The following is a 22,693-nucleotide window of genomic DNA, read 5'->3' as shown; positions in this document are numbered from 1 at the left end:
CTGTCTCCTATCTCCTGTCTCCTCTCTCTCTCCTCTCTTTCCTCTCTCTCCTCTCTCTCCTCTCTCTCCTGTCTCCTGTCTCTCTTCTCTCTCTCCTCTCTCTCTCCTGTCTTCTCCTCTGTCTCTCATGTGCCCATTCTGTCTCTTTCATTCTCCACTAACCTTATATATCTCCTCTCTGTCCACTAACAATGTCTCCTATCCCCATCCGAGCCCTCTGACAGAGTTAGTAGACAGCTATTGCTGTTTCTCTTCTCCTCCCATTCCGTAGGCAACGCCCACACATGGTCAGGGGGCGGGGCTGCAACGAGAGCTTCAGGGCCGCCATCGATAAGTCCAACGATGGACCAGCTGACGAGGATGATGGTAAGGTATCAGAGAAACACACACAAACACACTTATACAGGCTCAGAGGCACACACTCTGACCATCCCTCTCACCTTCTCAATCATTTCCCCTTCCAACACTTAATTAACATCATTTCCCCTTCCAACACTTAATTAACATCATTTCCCCTTCCAACACTTAATTAACATCATTTCCCCTTCCAACACTTAATTAACATCATTTCCCCTTCCAACACTTAATTAACATCATTTCCCCTTCCAACACTTAATTAACATCATTTCCCCTTCCAACACTTAATTAACATCATTTCCCCTTCCAACACTTAATTAACATCATTTCCCCTTCCAACACTTAATTAACATCATTTCCCCTTCCAACACTTAATTAACATCATTTCCCCTTCCAACACTTAATTAACATCATTTCCCCTTCCAACACTTAATTAACATCATTTCCCCTTCCAACACTTAATTAACATCATTTCCCCTTCCAACACTTAATTAACATCATTTCCCCTTCCAACACTTAATTAACATCATTTCCCCTTCCAACACTTAATTAACATCATTTCCCCTTCCAACACTTAATTAACATCATTTCCCCTTCCAACACTTAATTAACATCATTTCCCCTTCCAACACTTAATTAACATCATTTCCCCTTCCAACACTTAATTAACATCATTTCCCCTTCCAACACTTAATTAACATCATTTCCCCTTCCAACACTTAATTAACATCATTTCCCCTTCCAACACTTAATTAACATCATTTCCCCTTCCAACACTTAATTAACATCATTTCCCCTTCCAACACTTAATTAACATCATTTCCCCTTCCAACACTTAATTAACATGTCTCCGTGATTTAATTAAAAATATATAATTATTTTACCTTTTTTTCCCAATGAAAGTCAGTTAAGAACAAATTCGTATTTACAATGATGGCCTGGCAAAATGCCTCTTGCAGGAACGGGGCTAGGATAAAAGTATTATATATTTTTTTAAATATAGTGACATGGCAGGAGATATTTTTTTAAACAATTACTGCTTTGCATACAAGCCAGTGAATTAAATGTGTTACAGCTGGATGAGTCAACAGACGTGGCACAGCTCCCGGTATATGTCCGTTACGTTTATGGTGGGTCAATTAAGGAGGACAACCTCTTCTGCAAACCACTGGAAACCAGGACAACAGGAGAGGATATTTTTTAAAGTACTGGACAGCTTTGTGACATCAAATGGACTTTGGTGGTCAAGATGTGTTGGTATCTGTACTGATGGCGCTAAAGCCATGACAGGGAGACATAGTGGAGTGGTAACGCCATGACAGGGAGACATAGTGGAGTGGTAACGCCATGACTGGGAGACATAGTGGAGTGGTAACGCATGTGCAAGCTGTTGCTCTCGACGCCACTTGGGTAGAACTGCAGCATCAACCAAGAGGCTCTTGCTGCCAAAGGAATGCCTGACAGCTTGAAATATGTTTTGGACACTGCAGTGAAACTGGTTAACTTTGTTACAGCAAGGTCCCTGAACTCTTGTGTATTTTCTGCATTACGCAAAGATATGGGCAGCGACCGTGTAACGCTTTTACAACATACAGAAGCTGGTTATATCAAGGGGCAAAGTATTAACACAGTTCTTTTGAATTGAGAGACGATCTTAGAGTTTTCTTTACTGACCATAATTTGCACTTGTCTGACCGCTTGCATAATGACCCGTTTCTCACACGACTGTCTCGGTGATGTTTTTTCTCGCCTGAATGATCTGAATCTAGGATTACAGGGACTCTCCGTAACTATATTCAATGTGCGGGACAAAATTGAGGCTATGATTAAGAAGTTGGAGCTCTATCTCTCAAGTTAGGGACTGCGGTTGAAAATTAGCCGGCTGGCTAAAACCGGCACTTTTACTGAAACGTTGATTAATGTGTCCCTGTAAAAATATAATAAACTCAAACTTTTCTGTCTGCATTAACAAGGACAACACACAGGTCTTTCCATCATTGTATGATTTTTTTTGTGTGCAAATGAACTCAAGCTTACGGACAATGTCAAATGTGAAATAGCGAAGCACCTGAGTGAGTTGGGTGCACAATTCCGCAGGTACTTTCCCAAAACGGACGACACAAACAACTGGATCCGTTTCTTGCCCTGCCTCCAGTCCACTTACCGATATCTGAACAAGAGAGCCTCATCAAAATTGCAACAAGCGGTTCTGTGAAAATTGAATTTAATCAGAAGTCACTGCCAGATTTCTGGAAAGGGCTGCGATGAACAAATACGGTTTTATATGTAAGAGGGTTAAATAAAGAGCAAAATTATTGATTATTATTATATTATTATTATTTGAGAGCTCTTTGTCACTTCCCACAAGCCGGGTTGTGACAAAAACTCACACTCATTATTATGTATAATAAATGTATCGTATAGTGTGTGTGTGGCATGCTTACAATGATGGCAAAAAACAACATTTGAGAGTGCGCTGACCCTGGTGCTAGAGGGGGTACAGCTGGAGGTTGAATGTTTGAAGGGGTACGGGACTATGCAAATTTGTGAACCACTGGTCTATCGTATCAAAAGCTTTGGCCAAGTAAATAAAAATAGCAGCTCAACATTGCTTAGAATCAAGGTCATTGGTGACATCATTGAGGACCTTGGTTGCAGTCACACATCCATAACCTGAGTAGAAAGCAGATTGCATACCAGAGAGAATACTATAGACATCAAGACAGCCAGTCAGTTTATTATTGACACGTTTTCCAACACTTTTGATAAACAGGACAACATAGAAATAGGCCTATAACAGTTAGGATCAGCTTGATCTCCCACTTTAAATGTAGGACAAACCGTGGCTGCCTTCCAAGCCATGAGAACCTCCCCAGAAAGGAGAGACAGGTTAAACAGGTCAGAGATAGGCTTGGAGATGATAAGGGCAACAACCTTAAAGAAGAAAGGGTCTAAACCATCTGACCAAGATGTTTTTGGGGGGTCAAGTTTCAGGAGTTCCTTTAGCACCTCGGACTCAGTGAGAAACTTTGGAGCGGTGCAGGGGAAAACGAGGGAGAAGCATCAGGGATAGACGCATTAGAAGGGGTGGAAGATGAGGAAATGTTGGACGGGCAAGGAGGCATGGCTGAGTCAAATAGGAATCCTGATTTAATGAAGTGGTGATTAAAGAGCTCAGCCATGTGCTTCTTGTCAGTAACAACCACATCATCATCATTAAGGGACATGGGCAGCTGTGAGGAGGGTTTATTCTCCAGGTCTTTAACCGTTTTCCAGAACTTCTTGGGGTTAGACCCACAGAGAGAAAACTGCTCCTTTTTTGCAAGCGTCTATGACAGATCCGGACACGTCGTTTCACTGAGCAGCCATTACGAACACAGGCTGTAAAACAGTGATCGCTAAGGTCATTACAGAAAACACCAGACTGATACCTATCAGGATTATTTGTGAGGATAACATCAAGAAGAAGCATGTTCTGTGTGTTTGGAGTGGGATTGGTAATAATCAGAGAAAGATTTAGGGAGTCCCATTGCTTTAGGACTTGGCCAGGTGGTTTAAGCATGTCCCAGTTTAGGTCGCCTAGCAGGACAAATTCAGACTTAGTGTAAGGGGCCAGGAGAGAGCTTAGTGCAGGTAGGGTACAGGCCGGTGCTGATGGAGGACGATAACACACAGCAACAGTCAACAAAGAGCTGTTTGAAAGTTTAATGCTTAAAACCAGCAAATCAAATTGTTTGGGAACAGACTTGGTGGAGACAACCTGATCACTGAAGGTGATCCTTGGTAAAGATTGCCACTCCTCCACCTTTGGAAAAAGGTTATAACAAGAAAGGTTAACATCAGTATTCAAAACACTCTTCCTTAACCACATCTCAGTAATGACCAACACATCTGAATTGGAGCTGTGAACCTACACTTTCAATTTATCCATTTTAGGTAATAAGCTTCTAGTGTTAACGTGCAGAAAACCCAGGCTTTTACGAGAGCAGAAATCAGTGAAGCAGATATCAGAGCACAAGTCAGAATTGGGGCTAGCAACAGTAGATGGGTCAGGGTGTACAAGCACATTTCCAGATATCATCAGCAGTAATACAATCAAGGCACGGCAGAGGACAGGGGAGAGCTCTGCAGTGTTAATTTATGACATTTGAATGTGCCATCAGTTGGCAACAAAATCATATTGTACAGCAATTTCATCAGGTAACATGAATAGCAAGTTGGCGAGAGGTGGTTAGAATGGGAGGCTAAGAGTCTGATTTTGTATTTATTTAACTAGGCAAGTCAGTTAAGAACAAATTCTTATTTACAATGACGGCCTAGGAACAGTGGGTTAACTGCCTTGTTCAGGGGCAGAATGACAGATTTGTACCTTGACAGCTCGGGGATCTGTTCTTGTAACCTTTCGGTTACTAGTCCAATGCTCTAACCACTAGGCTACGCTGCCGCCCCTACACTCGAACCACTGGGCTACGCTGCCGCCCCTACACTCTAACCACTAGGCTACGCTGCCGCCCCTACACTCTAACCACTAGGCTACGCTGCCGCCCCTACACTCTAACCACTAGGCTACGCTGCCGCCCCTACACTCTAACCACTAGGCTACGCTGCCGCCCCTACACTCTAACCACTAGGCTACGCTGCCGCCCCTACACTCTAACCACTAGGCTACGCTGCCGCCCCTACACTCTAACCACTAGGCTACGCTGCCGCCCCTACACTCTAACCACTAGACTACCTGCCGCCCCTACACTCTAACCAGTAGGCTACGCTGCCGCCCCTACTGTTTAACCTAATAGCCCACAGCATACCCCCCCCCCCCCCCCCCCCAGTGCACAGAGGCCAGGATGTTATGTAGTGTCGTCCTGTTCTGGGAGGTGGAAGAGGTGTTGACGAGTCTTAATTGGTCTTCCTGAGAGAGAGAGGACAGATCAAAGACACGTGGCAGAGACAACATCTCTCATTACACTGAAGTAGCAGAGGGAACACAGCCCCCAGAATAATACACAACACACACACACTGACACAGACACACACACACACACACACAAACACACACACACACACACCGACAGATAGCGTACACACACACAAACACACACACACACAAACACACACACACACACACACACCGACAGATAGCGTACACACACACAAACACACACACACACAAACACACACACACACACACACCGACAGACAGCGTACACACACACACACACACACACACAAACACACACCGACAGACAGCGTACACACACACACACACACACACACACACACACACACACACACACACACACACACACACACACACACACACACACACACACACACACACACACACACACACACACACACACACACACACACACACACACACACATTGACACACACACACTGACTCACCCACACACACACACACATTGACACAACACACACACACACTGACTCACCCACACACCCACACACACACACACACACACACACACACACACACACACACACACACACACACACAGTGAAAGTGGCATCCCAGCTGAGTCAATAGGACAGGGATGTGTGTATGATGTGAGTGTAAACTTCTCTAGTTCAGGACCTGACTGCTGCTGTCCTAGCAACTGTACCTCCCTTGTTCCCCTGTCATACTGTAGCAACTGTACCTCCCTTGTTCCCCTGTCTTACTGTATCAACTGTACCTCCCTTGTTCCCCTGTCATACTTTATCAACTGTACCTCCCTTGTTCCCCTATCATACTGTATCAACTGTACCTCCCTTGTTCCCCTATCATACTGTAATGTCCTTGTTTAGTGCTAACTGTTAGCTGTGGGAGACATTCTGCTCTTTGTTAGGTTATTGGAGAAGAGGATTAGTTCTGTACTATAGTGTCTACAGAGTGGTGACGGACGGTAGCAAGGTACTCACAGCCCTCAGCAGGACACAGGTTATATACAGAGTAGTGACGGGCGGTAGCACGGTACTCACAGCCCTCAGCAGGACACAGATTATACTATAGAGTAGTGACGGGTGGAAGCAAGGTACTCACAGCCCTCAGCAGGACACAGGTTATACTACAGAGTAGTGATGGACGGTAGCAAGGTACTCACAGCCCTCAGCAGGACACAGGTTATACTACAGAGTAGTGACGGACGGTAGCAAGGTACTCACAGCCCTCAGCAGGACACAGATTATACTACAGAGTAGTGACGGTCGGTAGCAAGGTACTCACAGCCCTCAGCAGAACACAGATTATACTATAGTTGGTCGGTCGGCGAGACTATAGTATGCATTAACTGGAATAAAATCTCCCTACCATCATATCCAATGTCGATGAAGTTCACATAACTTTCCCTCGCCCTTGATAACGAGCTGTCTGGTTACTGAGAACCACAGACTGGATTTTTTTAACAGGGTCGTTAGCAATTGAGTTTTCAGAGTATTTTCTGTCGACCTACCCTGCTGAAATTCTAGATGTCAGATTAAAAAGAGAATACAGCATCCATAAAGTGACCATTGGACTAAAATTTGTAGTTGCAGCAGTTTTTATTAAATGAATAATGTATTGCTCTCACATGCTCATTTCTGTCCATTAAGAACCAACGATTCGCTCCCTTTTTGTAATATTTCTGACGATGCTAACGTCGTTTCAGCCTAAAAGTTGTAAAACCAGGACCAGTAACTCGGTTGCTGTGCAACAGCAGCAGCTAGCTATTAGCAGGCTAGCAGCTGTAGCTAGGTAGCTAACACCAGTAGGATGAGAAGCAAGCTACAAGCAAAGGAAACTAATCATCTGTCTAAACTAAATCACAGCACAAACAAATAAGCTAGCGAAAGTACCTTAGCTGATATTATAGAAAGTTAGCTAGCCAGTAGCTACAAGCCAACGAGACTATACTGTACCGTAACTGTGTACCACAACTGAATGTTGACAATACATGTTCAACCGTGTTAAATATTACTTAGCTATCTTGTTTCAAGAGGACCACAATGGAAATAAGTCCCAGACTGTGTGTTATCCTCCATGATTTAACAAAGGAAATACATCAGACTTTTTTGTTTTTCTGTAATGTTTTATGGACAAGCTGCTATTTCCCTGTTATGCCTTCTTGCCAGGTCACCCTCGCAAAAGAGGTTTTTAACCTCAATGGGTTTTACCTGGTTAAATAAAGGTTAAATAAAATAAAACATTTTGTGTTCTCCTCCATGATTTAACTCATGTGTATGTACGGCTTTTTCAAGTTTTATGTGTGGTGTTTTTTTTTTAATAGTCAAATTAATCAACAAAAAAACGAATATCCTAGATAGCTAAATTATTCCATAAAGCATAGCTACCTAGATAAGGTAAGTTCATAGTCACCAACAAACGTTGGGAAACTGCCATGCTGCTATCTTATAATACATGCAATGGGCATTGCTCATCTAGCTACTCCGACATGATCGACAATCAAACTGTCTAGATAGCTAGTTATGTGTGCAGCCAAATGTCAGTTTTAGCACAAACACTGCTAGCTAGCTTATATTGCCTCAACCAAGACCAGCCTCTCACAACACAAGCTGTACTGATAAAACAAATTGTCTTGTTTAATAAACAGTTAGCTAGTTAGCTGTTGAATCCAAACCTGACCAATGCACGTGCAATTAGCGTTTCGGCTGTGCATTGCAGTGCGTGTACATATGCTAGCTAGCTAGCTAGATAAACACACGAGACAGACACGGCATTGTCCAAGCATCAAATTCAAATTCCAGCCCTTTACCTTTAAGATGCATTAAAACACCATTGAAATGTCAATGCAATTTTATTCATGCCATTTTTTAGCAACATTTGCACTGAGTGATCCACAGTGTTAAGTTACTTTTGCACTGAGTGATCCACAGTGTTAAGTTACTTTTGCACTGACTGATCCACAGTGTTAAGTTACTTTTGCACTGACTGATCCACAGTGATAGGTTACTTTTGCACTGAGTGATCCACAGTGTTAAGTTACTTTTGCACTGACTGATCCACAGTGTTAAGTTACTTTTGCACTGACTGATCCACAGTGTTAAGTTACTTTTCTCAAAAAATCTGAACTCTGTAAGTAGAATGAAGTCTAAAGACATATTTTTCAGACGTTGAAGTTAGGTTAATTTTAGGTTCTGAATCAAAAATGAAAATACGTTTTTTTATGGAAGTTTAAAAGATGCCGTTTCTGGACGTTGTAAATAGATATTTTCCGGATGTTGAAATCAGGTAAATTTTCGGTTCTGATTTGAATTGTGAAAATACTTTTACTGTACTGTACTGTAATGCACTTCATTCTGCTGTGCTCTGCTGCAATGGTTCTGAAACCACGGGGCCCCCCTCAGATGTTTCACTGAACTTGCTATTCAAGAGCTTAACCTGTCTAGGACTGGGGTGCCGCTAGCGGCACACCCCCCCCCATATTCCACTGAAAAGGCAGAGCGCGAAATTAAAAAAATATTTTTTTTTTAAATATTTAACTTTCACACATTAAAGTCCAATACAGCTAATGAAAGACACAGATCGTGTGAATCCAGCCAACATGTCCGATTTTTAAAATGTTTTACAGGGAAGACACAATATGTAAAGATATAAATCTATTAGCTAAACTCATTAGCATAAGACACCATCTTTTATTTGTCCACCAACACCAGTAGCTATCACCAATTCGGCTAAACTAAGATATTGATAGCCACTAACCAAGAAAAAAACTCATCAGATGACAGTCTGATAACATATTTATGGTATAGGATAGGTTTTGTTAGAAAAATGTGCATATTTCAGGTAGATGTCATAGTTTACAATTGCACCCACCGTCACAAATGGACTAGAATAAATACATAGAGCAACGTGTTTACCTAGTTACTAATCATCAAACATTTCGTAAAAATACACAGCATACACTAATCGAAAGACACAGATCCTGTGAATACAGACAATATTTCAGATTTTCTAAGTGTCTTACAGCAAAAACACAATAAATCGTTATATTAGCATACCACATATGCAAACGTTACCAGAGCATTGATTCTAGCCAAAGAGAGCGATAACGTAAACATCGCCAAAATATATTAATTTTTTCACTAACCTTCTCAGAATTCTTCCGATGACACTCCTGTAACATCATATTACACAATCCATATACAGTTTGTTCGAAAATGTGCATATTTAGCCACCAAAATCATGGTTAGACAATGACAAAAGTTGCCCAGCTGGTCAGACAATGTCGTGCGCCATATTAGACAGTGATCTTGCCGTATACATAATTACTCATAAACGTGACAAAAAAATATAGGGTGGACAGCGATTGATAGACAATTTAATTCTTAATACAATCGCTGATTTACATTTTTTAAATTATCCTTACTTTTCAATACAGTTTGCGCCAAGCGAAGCTACGTCAAACAAGATGGCGTCCTAAGCGATTAACCTGTTGGGGATGGGGGCGCTGTTTAGACTATTTATGCTAATGTGGCTAATTTTTTAAACGGCTTCCCACAAAATCCTTGATCGTACAATATGCATATTATTATTATTATTGGATAGAAAACAGTCTATAGTTTCTATAGGAGTTGAAATTTTGTCTCTAAGTGGAACAGAGCCCATTCTACAGCAATTTCCCTGACATGGAGTCAGATTTGAGAAACGTTGGCCACTTTTCTGAAGTCATTTAAACGGGCACTGTCGTTGCTATGACTATACGGACACTTCTTACGTCTTCCCCTGGATGCCTTTACGTGATGACGATTCCAACGGGCTCGATTGCTCGTTCACAGGCACTACAAATGAAAAAAACCTTTAGCTAGCAAGTCTTTTCTTGCTGCGTAACGCGCGTGGAAGACACCGACCCTCTCCTGTTCCAAGCATTAGTTTAGCCTGTTATATTTCTCCGGTCATCTTTTCACTCGTTATAGGAGTTACAAACATCACAAAGTAGTTAATTTAAAGCGTTTTATAGCAATTTATATCCGTTTAGTGCGATTTTGGGACATTTATTTTTGCAACGATGTGAAAAGTTGGGAACGCTTTTCAGTTCATCCCGAACGTAGTTGACATTTCCACATGGCAAGAGGACAGCTTTCCACCAAAAGACGATTTCTCCCAAGAAAGGATCCTTTGCCCAAGATACTGATGGAAGAACAGCTCAAGGTAGGACATTTTTATTATGATAAATCGTGTTTCTGTCGAAACATTTTAGTGGCTTAGGACGCCATGTTTTTTGACGTAGCTTCGCTTGGCGCAAACTGTATTGAAAAGTAAGGATAAATTAAAAAATGTAATAACGCAATTGTATTAAGAATTAAATTGTCTATCAATCCCTGTCCACCCTATATTTTTTAGTCACGTTTATGAGTATTTATGTATAAGAGTAGATCACTGTCTAAGTGGCGCAAGGACGTTTTCTTTACCAGCTTGTCTACATTTCACATTGTCTAACCATGATTTTGGTGGCTAAATATAAACATTTTCGATCAAACTGTATATGCATGTTGTAATGTGATGTTACAGGAGTGTCATCGGAAGAATTCTGAGAAGGTTAGTGAAAAAATTAATATCTTTTGGCGATGTTGACTTTTATCGCTCACTTTGGCTAGAATCAATGCTGGGCTGCTATGTGCTATGTGCTACGCTAATATAACGATTTATTGTGTTTTCGCTGTAAGACACTTAGAAAATCTGAAATATTGTCTGTATTCACAGGATCTGTGTCTTTCGATTCGTGTATGCTGTGTATTTTTACGAAATGTTTGATGATTAGTAGTTAGGTAAACACGTTGCTCATTGTAATTATTCTAGTCCATTTGTGATGGTGGGTGCAATTGTAAACTATGCCATATACCTGAAATATGCACTTTTTTCTAACAAAACCTATCCCATACCATAAATATGTTATCAGACTGTCATCTAATGAGTTTTTTTGTTGGTTAGGGGCTATAAATATCTTAGTTTAGCCGAATTGGTGATGGCTACTGGTGTTGGTGGACAAATAAAAGATGGTGGAATATGCTAATGTGTTTTTAGGTAATAGATGTACATCTTTACATATTGTGTCTTCCCTGTAAAACATTTTAAAAATCGGAAATGTTGACTGGATTCATAAGATCTGTGTCTTTCATTAGCTGTATTGGACTTTAATGTGTGAAAGTTAAATATTTTAAAAAAATATTTTTTTTGAATTTCGCGGCACTGGTTTTTCAGTGGGGGGGGGGGGGTGTGCCGCTAGCGCCACGCTGATCCTAGACAGGTTAACATGTCTCGACAGAAACACGATTTATCATAATAAACTGTTCCTACTTTGAGCTGTTCTTCCATCAGAATCTTGGGCAAAGAATCCTTTCTTGGGTCTAATCGTCTTTTGGTCGAAAGCTGTCCTCTTGCCATGTAGAAATGCCCATTGCGTTCGGCATGAACTGGAACCGTGCCCAGAGATTCACAGTGTCTCAGAAATAAATGTCCCAAAATCGCACTAAACGGAAATAAATTGCTATAAAACGGTTTAAATTAACTACCTTATGATGTTTTTAACTCCTATAACGAGTAGAAACATGACCGGAGAAATATAACTTGCTTCACTAGTGCTTGGAAAAAGTGCAGGTCGGTGTCCACCGCGCGCAAGACGCATCTGGAAAAGAGTTCCTACCTACACGTGTTTTTGTTTTATAGGGGCTGTGATTGCGCAAACGATACCATTCAAATCGTCATCACGTAAAGGCATCCAGGGGAAGACGTAAGCAGTGTCTGTATGCTCATAGCAATAACAGTGGCCTTTAAACTGACTCCAGATCAGGGGCCAAAATGTGTGAAATCTGACTCCATGTCAGGGAAATTGCTGTAGAATGAGTTCTGTTCCACTCAGAGACAAAATTTCAACGGCTATAGAAGCTATAGACTGTTTTCTATCCAATAATAATAATAATATGCATATTGTACGATCAAGAATTTAGTAGGAAGCCGTTTCAAAAATTACACGATTTACATAAATAGTGACAACAGCACCCCCTAGCCTCAACAGGTTTTAAGGATTAGCGAATGTGGAACAGATCATTTACATGGAAATGCTTGGAGTCCACATGGAAAGGTTTGAGAACCAATACTCAACTGTACTGTACATCTGTTCAAACTTGTGAACCATTGATGTGTATGATTGGTTCAGATTTGGTCCCGTCCGGTCCGATCCAAATCTAAACCAAACATAGACATACAGTACCAGTCAAAAGTCATTTGTATCGAAGTGGAGTGTTTTTAGGGAGTCCCGTCTGTTGACATTGAAATCAAGACCGGAAGAGAATGATGTCAGCGTAGATCCCCTTAGTGGGAAGTAAAAAAACAATGGAGGGGGTTCTGGGTGGAGCATGGGTGGAGTAGGGATTGTGGTGCTGTAAAACCTTGGTGGAGCATGGGTGGAGGAGGCATTGTGGTGCTGTAAAACCTTGGTAGAGCATGGGTGGAGGAGGCATTGTGGTGCTGTAAAACCTTGGTAGAGCATGGGTGGAATAGGCATTGTGGTGCTGTATAACCTTGGTGGAGCATGGGTGGAATAAGCATTGTGGTGCTGGAAAACCTTGGTAGAGCATGGGTGGAGTAGGCATTGTGGTGGTGTAAAACCTTGGTAGAGCATGGGTGGAGTAGGCATTGTGGTGCTGTAAAACCTTGGTACAGCATGGGTGGAGTAGGCATTGTGGTGCTGTAAAACCTTGGTAGAGCATGGGTGGAGTAGGCATTGTGGTGCTGTAAAACCTTGGTAGAGCATGGGGGGTGGAGTAGCCATTGTGGTGCTCATGTGAATTTCCTTTCTTTTTCAACTTCAGATCAACGCCTACTTCTCACTTAAAACGTAGTTGTTTTTTTATGTACATTATATGTACAGCGTACATGATCAGTGTGGTATACAAATTCCCTTTTAGACTACATAGGCTACTGTACACATAAGCACAGTAGAGAAAGTGTCCTTCAGGAAATACGAAGTTGTAATGTATTTGAGTTTTAAAAAAGGCTTCTAAAATTTGTAATTTCCAATCTGTAATGTCAGACTTGATTTGCCCTAACAAAAAAATGTATCAACCCAAATATCCATTAATTATAATCCCACTTGGTTAACATTTCCTATTACTGCATTATTATTTTCCTGTTGCAGCAAACTCAAATGCTCAATTTAAAATCCTACATATTTAGGTTGACATTTAGTCCCACTCTGTGGCCAAGTCTCCAGTCAATTATCCTATCTCATCCAATTCTAAGTGGCTGTTGAAGAGGGATTCCACATCCTGTTCTAAGAGGGTTTGAGTGAATAGTTATTCCACATCCTGTTCCAAGAGGGTTTGAGTGAATAGTGATTCCACATCCTGTTCCAAGAGGGTTTGAGTGAATAGTGATTCCACATCCTGTTCCAAGAGGGTTTGAGTGAATAGTGATTGCACATTCTGTTCCAAGAGGGTTTGAGTGAATAGTTATTCTACATCCTGTTCTAAGAGGGTTTGAGTGAATAGTTATTCTACATCCTGTTCTAAGAGGGTTTGAGTGAATAGTTATTCTACATCCTGTTCCAATAGGGTTTGAGTGAGGCTAGCAGAGGACTGCTGTTGTGTTGTTGTATAGCTTCAATATCCCCCTTTTCTTCTCAGATCTAGTTCCTCTCGCACACACACACACACACACACACACACACACACACACACACACACACACACACACACACACACACACACACACACACACACACACACACACACACACACACACACACACACACACACACACACACACACACACACACACACACACACTCCTCTCCTCTGCTCTCCTCTCCAGGCTTTGTGTCTTCACGATTAATATTTGTGTTGCTCTGCGGTGCGTGTCGAACATATTAGAGTCTCTTTCTCTCTGAACAGCCCTCTGAGGATATACTGTGTTGATGAATAATACCAGCTTTAAAGACATCACAGCCGTGCCCGTATCAATTCACTTCTCCAACTTCTGTTCCCCATTTGTTTGGAATGAATGTGTGCCGTGGGGAGAGAGAGGCAGCGGCAGAATACGGAAAGAGAGGCAGAGGCAGCGACAGAGAGAGATGCAGAGGCAGGCGGAGAGAGAGGCAGATAGGCAGAGAGAGGCAGAGGCAGGCAGAGAGAGAGACAGATAGGCAGAGAGAGAGAGAAAAAGAGGCAGGCGGAGAGAGAGACAGATAGGCAGAGAGAGATGCAGAGGCAGGCGGAGAGAGAGACAGATAGGCAGAGAGAGAGAGAAAAAGAGGCAGGCGGAGAGAGAGACAGAGGCAGAGGCAGAGAGAGGCAGAGGCAGGCGGAGAGAGAGGCAGAGAGAGGCAGAGGCAGGCGGAGAGAGGGACAGAGGCAGAGAGAGGCAGAGGCGGGCGGAGAGAGGGACAGAGGCAGAGAGAGGCAGAGGCAGGCGGAGAGAGGGACAGAGGCAGCGGCAGAGAGAGAGAGAAAAAGAGGCAGGCGGAGAGAGAGACAGAGGCAGAGAGAGGCAGAGAGAGGCAGAGGCAGGCGGAGAGAGGGACAGAGGCAGCGGCAGAGAGAGGCAGAGGGTTACCAGAAGAGCGGAGCAGGGTTTTGTCTGTCCTGAAACATGGTGTGCTTTTAACACGGCTTCTCTACAGGGAATGAGTTTGGTCTGAATGTCTCACGTTATCTCTCTCATTCAGACTGTAGCACTAGACGCTAGGCTTCTGATTAGCTTAGAAACCCAAGCTAACTATTTCACCAAGCAACAATGTCCTCCAACAAAGATCAATAGAAGCATGTCAGCGAGGGAAAGAGGAGAGGGACAATACATGTGAAACTCTTTATTTATGAACTAATTTTCCACTGTTGGAGGTGTGGACAGACGTGAGATGATCCTGTGTTACTTGGTGGCCCATAGCTATGGTATACGGTACGTGGTACGTGGTACACATTATACGGTATATGGTATGTGGTATGTGGTATATGGTAGTTATACGGTATGTGGTATGTGGTATACAGTATGTGGTATACCTTATGTGGTATGTGGTATACCTTATGTGGTATACAGTATGTGGTATGTGGTATGTGGTATGTGGTATACGGTAGTTATATGGTATGTGGTATACGGTAGTTATATGGTATATGGTATACGGTATGTGGTATGTGGTATACAATATACGGTATATGGTATGTGGTATGTGGTATATGGTATACGGTAGTTATATGGTATACGGTATATGGTATGTGGTATACGGTAGTTATATGGTATACGGTATATGGTATACGGTAGTTATATGGTATGCGGTATGTGGTATACGGTAGTTATATGGTATACGGTAGTTATATGGTATGTTGTATGTGGTAGTTATATGGTATATGGTATGTGGTATGTGGTATATGGTATACGGTAGTTATATGGTATATGCTATACGGTATGTGGTATACGGTAGTTATATGGTATACGGTATGTGGTATACAGTAGTTATATGGTATGTGGTATACGGTATTTGGTATACGGTAATTATATGGTATATGGTATATGGTATTTGGTATACGGTAGTTATATGCTATACGGTATATGGTATGTGGTATACGGTAGTTATATGCTATACGGTATATGGTATGTGGTATACGGTAGTTATATGGTATACGGTATATGGTATATGGTATACGGTAGTTATACGGTATACGTTATTTTGTAAATGGTATACGGTGTATGGTATACGTTATATTGTATATGGTATACGGTGTACGTTATATTGTATATTATATACGTTATATGGTATAGTATATTGCATCGTTTCCCAAACTCGGTCCTCTGGACCCCAATGGGAACACGTTTCAGCTTTTGCCATAACACCACATCGATTAGTGGGTTATTTTAATCAGCTGTGTATTGTTAGGACAACTATCAACACGTGCCCTTGGGGTCTCGAGGACCGAGTTTTCTACTGTCAAGGGCCAGATTGATGGCTCAGAGAACAGGGAATACAGGGCCAGATTGATGACTCAGAGAACAGGGACTAAAGGGCCAGATTGATGGCTCAGAGAACAGGGACTAAAGGGCCAGATTGATGAATCAGAGAACAGGGAATAAAGGGCCAGATTGATGGCTCAGAGAACAGGGACTAAAGGGCCAGATTGATGAATCAGAGAACAGGGAATAAAGGGCCAGATTGATGGCTCAGAGAACAGGGAATACAGGGCCAGATTGATGATCCAGAGAACAGGGAATAAAGGCCAGATTGATGGCTCAGAGAACAGGGAATACAGGGCCAGATTGATGGCTCAGAGAACAGGGACTAAAGGGCCAGATTGATGGCTCAGAGAACAGGGACTAAAAGGCCAGATTGATGGCTCAGAGAACAGGGAATAAAGGGCCAGATTGATGGCTCAGAGAACAGGGAATAAAGGGCCAGATTGATGGCTCAGAGAACAGGGAATAAAGGGCCAGATTGATGGCTCAGAGAACAGGGAATAAAGGGCCAGAATGATGGCTCAGAGAACAGGGAATAAAGGGCCAGAATGATGGCTCAGAGAACAGGGAATAAGGGCCAGATTGATGGCTCAGAGAACAGGGAATAAAGGGCCAGATTGATGGCTCAGAGAACAGGGAATAAAGGGCCAGATTGATGGCTCAGAGAAAAGGGAATAAAGGGCCAGATTGATGGCTCAGAGAACAGGGAATAAAGGGCCAGATTGATGGCTCAGAGAACAGGGAATAAAGGGCCAGATTGATGGCTCAGAGAACAGGGACTAAAGGGCCAGATTGATGGCTCAGAGAACAGGGACTAAAGGGCCAGAATGATGGCTCAGAGAACAGGGAATACAGGGCCAGATTGATGGCTCAGAGAACAGGGAATAAAGGGCCAGATTGATGGCTCAGAGAGCAGGGAATAAAGGGCCATATTGATGGCTCAGAGAACAGGGACTAAAGGGCCAGATTGATGGCTCAGAGAACAGGGAATAAAGGGCCAGATTGATGGCTCAGAGAACAGGAAATAAAGGGCCAGATTGATGGCTCAGAGAACAGGGAATAAAGGGCCAGATTGATGGCTCAGAGAACAGGGAATAAAGGGCCAGACTGATGGCTCAGAGAACAGGGACTAAAGGGCCAGATTGATGGCTCAGAGAACAGGGAATACGGGGCCAGATTGATGGCTCAGAGAACAGGGACTAAAGGGCCAGATTGATGGCTCAGAGAACAGGGAAAAAAGGGCCAGATTGATGGCTCAGAGAACAGGGACTAAAGGGCCAGATTGATGGCTCAGAGAACAGGGAATAAAGGGCCAGATTGATGGCTCACAGAACAGGGACTAAAGGGCCAGATTGATGGCTCAGAGAACATGGAATACAGGGCCAGATTGATGGCTCAGAGAACAGGGAATAAAGGGCCAGATTGATGGCTCAGAGAAAAGGGACTAAAGGGCCAGACTGATGGCTCAGAGAACAGGGAATAAAGGGCCAGAATGATGGCTCGGAGAACAGGGAATAAAGGGCCAGATTGATAGCTCAGAGAACAGGGACTAAAGGGCCAGATTGATGGCTCAGAGAACAGGGAATAAAGGGCCAGAATGATGGCTCAGAGAACAGGGAATACAGGGCCAGATTGATGGCTCAGAGAACAGGGACTAAAGGGCCAGATTGATGGCTCAGAGAACAGGGACTAAAGGGCCAGATTGATGGCTCAGAGAACATGGAATACAGGGCCAGATTGATGGCTCAGAGAACAGGGAATAAAGGGCCAGATTGATGGCTCAGAGAACAGGGAATACAGGGCCAGATTGATGGCTCAGAGAACAGGGAATAAAGGGCCAGATTGATGGCTCAGAGAACAGGGAATAAAGGGCCAGATTGATGGCTCAGAGAACAGGGAATGAAGGGCCAGATTGATGGCTCAGAGAACAGGGAATAAAGGGCCAGATTGATGGCTCAGAGAACAGGGACTAAAGGGCCAGATTGATGGCTCAGAGAACAGGGAATAAAGGGCCAGATTGATGGCTCAGAGAACAGGGACTAAAGGGCCAGAATGATGGCTCAGAGAACAGGGAATAAAGGGCCAGATTGATGGCTCAGAGAACAGGGAATAAAGGGCCAGATTGATGCCTCAGAGAACAGGGACTAAAGGGCCAGATTGATGGCTCAGAGAACAGGGAATACAGGGCCAGATTGATGGCTCAGAGAACAGGGAATAAAGGGCCAGATTGATGCCTCAGAGAACAGGGACTAAAGGGCCAGAATGATGGCTCAGAGAACAGGGAATAAAGGGCCAGATTGATGGCTCAGAGAACAGGGAATAAAGGGCCAGAATGATGGCTCAGAGAACAGGGAATACAGGGCCAGATTGATGGCTCAGAGAACAGGGAATAAAGGGCCAGATTGATGGCTCAGAGAACAGGGACTAAAGGGCCAGATTGATGGCTCAGAGAACATGGAATACAGGGCCAGATTGATGGCTCAGAGAACAGGGAATAAAGGGCCAGATTGATGGCTCAGAGAACAGGGAATACAGGGCCAGATTGATGGCTCAGAGAACAGGGAATAAAGGGCCAGATTGATGGCTCAGAGAACAGGGAATAAAGGGCCAGATTGATGGCTCAGAGAACAGGGAATGAAGGGCCAGATTGATGGCTCAGAGAACAGGGAATAAAGGGCCAGATTGATGGCTCAGAGAACAGGGACTAAAGGGCCAGATTGATGGCTCAGAGAACAGGGAATAAAGGGCCAGATTGATGGCTCAGAGAACAGGGACTAAAGGGCCAGAATGATGGCTCAGAGAACAGGGAATAAAGGGCCAGATTGATGGCTCAGAGAACAGGGAATAAAGGGCCAGATTGATGGCTCAGAGAACAGGGAATAAAGGGCCAGATTGATCGCTCAGAGAACAGGGAATACAGGGCCAGATTGATGGCTCAGAGAACAGGGAATAAAGGGCCAGATTGATGGCTCAGAGAACAGGGACTAAAGGGCCAGAATGATGGCTCAGAGAACAGGGAATAAAGGGCCAGATTGATGGCTCAGAGAACAGGGAATAAAGGGCCAGATTGATGGCTCAGAGAACAGGGAATAAAGGGCCAGATTGATGGCTCAGAGAACAGGGAATAAAGGGCCAGATTGATGGCTCAGAGAACAGGGAATAAAGGGCCAGATTGATGGCTCAGAGAACAGGGAATACAGGGCCAGATTGATGGCTCAGAGAACAGGGAATAACGGGCCAGATTGATGGCTCAGAGAACAGGGACTAAAGGGCCAGATTGATGGCTCAGAGAACAGGGAATACAGGGCCAGATTGATGGCTCAGAGAACAGGGAATAAAGGGCTAGATTGATGGCTCAGAGAACAGGGAATACAGGGCCATATTGATGGCTCAGAGAACAGGGAATAAAGGGCCAGATTGATGGCTCAGAGAACAGGGACTAAAGGGCCAGATTGATGGCTCAGAGAACAGGGAATAAAGGGCCAGATTGATGGCTCAGAGAACAGGGAATAAAGGGCCAGATTGATGGCTCAGAGAACAGGGAATAAAGGGCCAGATTGATGGCTCAGAGAACAGGGAATACAGGGCAAGATTGATGGCTCAGAGAACAGGGAATAAAGGCCAGAGGGGGGGGGGGGGGGGAATTAATGATGTGCATTAATATGGAGTTGGTTTCCCCTTTGCTGCTATAACAGCCTCCACTTTTCTGGGAAGGCTTTTCAATAGATGTGTATTTATTTATCTTTTATTTCACCTTTATTTAACCAGGTAGGCTAGTTGAGAACAAGTTCTCATTTACAACTGGACATGGTGGCACTATGCATTGGTGCAGGTAGCGTTCTCCTGGCATCCGCCAAACTCAGATTCGTCCGTCGGACTGTAAGATGGTAAAGAGTGATTCACCACTCCAGAGAACTCGTTTTCCACTGCTCCGGAGTCCAATGGCGGTGGGCTTTACACCACTCCAGCCGCTTGGCATTGCACATGGTTATCTTAGGCTTGTGTGCAGGGCAGAAATATGACGAACTGACTTGTTCGAAAGGTGACTTCCTATGGCGGTGTCATGTTGAAAGTCACTGAGCTCTTCAGTATGGGCCATTCTACTGCCAATGTTTGTCTATGGAGATTGAATGGCAGTGTGCTCGATTTTATACACCTGTCAGCAAGGTATGGCTGAAAAAGCCGAATCCACTAATTGGAAGGGTGTCCACATACTTTTGGATATATATATATATATATTTAAGTCATTTAGTCATCCGTATATATATATGTGTGTGTGTGTTAACTGTATGTATGTTTATACCATGCTATGTGTCTCTGCTTCAGATGATCTGTCAGACCAGAGTTGGGGACTGGAAACCCTTGCCAGCGGCTCCTCTCGCCAGGGAGTGGGGGAAGCGACGAAGGAGAGCAAAGACAAGAAGAAGAAGGCCAAAGACAAGACGAAAGAGAAGCAGCACAAAGGGAAAGGAAAGGAGAAGATAACAGAAGCTGTGGACGAGTCAGACGAGAAGACGAAAATGAAAGGATTTGGATTGCTGAGGTAAGAGAGTAGTAATTTCCAACTATGTCCATTGATGTCTTAGTTAAGGGCTGACATGTCCATTGATGTCTTAGTTAAGGGCTGACATGTCCATTGATGTCTTAGTGAAGGGCTGACATGTCCATTGATGTCTTAGTGAAGGGCTGACATGTCCATTGATGTCTTAGTGAAGGGCTGACATGTCCATTGATGTCTTAGATAAGGGCTGACATGTCCATTGATGTCTTAGATAAGGGCTGACATGTCCATTGATGTCTTAGTGAAGGGCTGACATGTCCATTGATGTCTTAGCTAAGGGCTGACATGTCCATTGATGTCTTAGTGAAGGGCTGACATGTCCATTGATGTCTTAGATAAGGGCTGACATGTCCATTGATGTCTTAGTTAAGGGCTGACATGTCCATTGATGTCTTAGATAAGGGCTGACATGTCCATTGATGTCTTAGATAAGGGCTGACATGTCCATTGATGTCTTAGTGAAGGGCTGACATGTCCATTGATGTCTTAGCTAAGGGCTGACATGTCCATTGATGTCTTAGTGAAGGGCTGACATGTCCATTGATGTCTTAGTGAAGGGCTGACATGTCCATTGATGTCTTAGATAAGGGCTGACATGTCCATTGATGTCTTAGATAAGGGCTGACATGTCCATTGATGTCTTAGATAAGGGCTGACATGTCCATTGATGTCTTAGTGAAGGGCTGACATGTCCATTGATGTCTTAGTGAAGGGCTGACATGTCCATTGATGTCTTAGTGAAGGGCTGACATGTCCATTGATGTCTTAGTGAAGGGCTGACATGTCCATTGATGTCCATGTGTGTAGAAGCTTCCTCCGTACATCTGGTTGTTCCTCAGTACATCTGATGGTTCCTCTGTACATCTGATGGTTCCTCAGTACATCTGATGGTTCCTCCGTACATCTGATGGTTCCTCCGTACATCTGATGGTTCCTCCGTACATCTGATGGTTCCTCTGTACATCTGATGGTTCCTCAGTAGATCTGGTTGTTCCTCAGTAGATCTGGTTGTTCCTCAGTACGTCTGGTTGTTCCTCAGTAGATCTGGTTGTTCCTCAGTAGATCTGGTTGTTCCTCAGTAGATCTGGTTGTTCCTCAGTAGATCTGGTTGTTCCTCAGTAGATCTGGTTGTTCCTGGGTACGTCTGGTTGTTCGTATAGCAAGTGTTAAATATACGGCAACTGATGAAAGAAGATGTATTTTGATCTCAATGGGACTTCCTGGTCAGATAAAGGGACTTGGTTAAATAAAGGAACTTCCTGGTTCAATAAAATGTATGTCCAGGGATGTAGACTGTAGAACCTTGTCCAGGGATGTGGACTGTAGAACCTTGTCCAAGGATGTAGACTGTAGAACCTTGTCCAGGGATGTAGACCGGAGAACCTTGTCCAGGGATGTAGACCGGAGGACCTTGTCCAGGGATGTAGACCGGAGAACCTTGTCCAGGGATGTAGACCGGAGAACCTTGTCCAGGGATGTAGACCGGAGAACCTTGTCCAGGGATGTAGACTGGAGAACCTTGTCCAGGGATGTGGACTGGAGAACCTTGTCCATGGATGTAGACTGGAGAACCTTGTCCAGGGATGTAGACTGAAGAACCTTGTCCAGGGATGTAGACTGGAGAACCTTGTCCAGGGATGTAGACTGGAGAAACTTGTCCAGGGATGTAGACTGGAGAACCTTGTCCAGGGATGTAGACTGGAGAACCTTGTCCAGGGATGTGGACTGGAGAACCTTGTCCAGGGATGTAGACTGGAGAACCTTGTCCAGGTATGTAGACTGGAGAACCTTGTCCAGGGATGTAGACTGGAGAACCTTGTCCAGGGATGTAGACTGGA

General features: G+C 43.6%; 1 protein-coding gene across 1 annotated transcript in view; it reads left to right on the top strand.

Moving 5' to 3' along the window:
* The first annotated feature begins 284 nt into the window (after positions 1-284).
* The window catches only part of LOC129816226 (partitioning defective 3 homolog B-like), an 86,056-nt gene continuing 63,647 nt past the window's right edge, over positions 285-22,693 (top strand). Inside the window, exons 1-2 of the mRNA XM_055870460.1 lie at positions 285-366; positions 20,621-20,837. Coding sequence (XP_055726435.1) covers positions 285-366; positions 20,621-20,837 — 299 coding nt within the window. The remainder of the gene's footprint in view (positions 367-20,620; positions 20,838-22,693) is intronic.

This window comes from Salvelinus fontinalis, chromosome 19, assembly GCF_029448725.1.
Source record: "Salvelinus fontinalis isolate EN_2023a chromosome 19, ASM2944872v1, whole genome shotgun sequence".
NCBI lineage: Eukaryota > Metazoa > Chordata > Actinopteri > Salmoniformes > Salmonidae > Salvelinus > Salvelinus fontinalis.
This window is presented reverse-complemented; position numbering and strand designations above follow the sequence as displayed.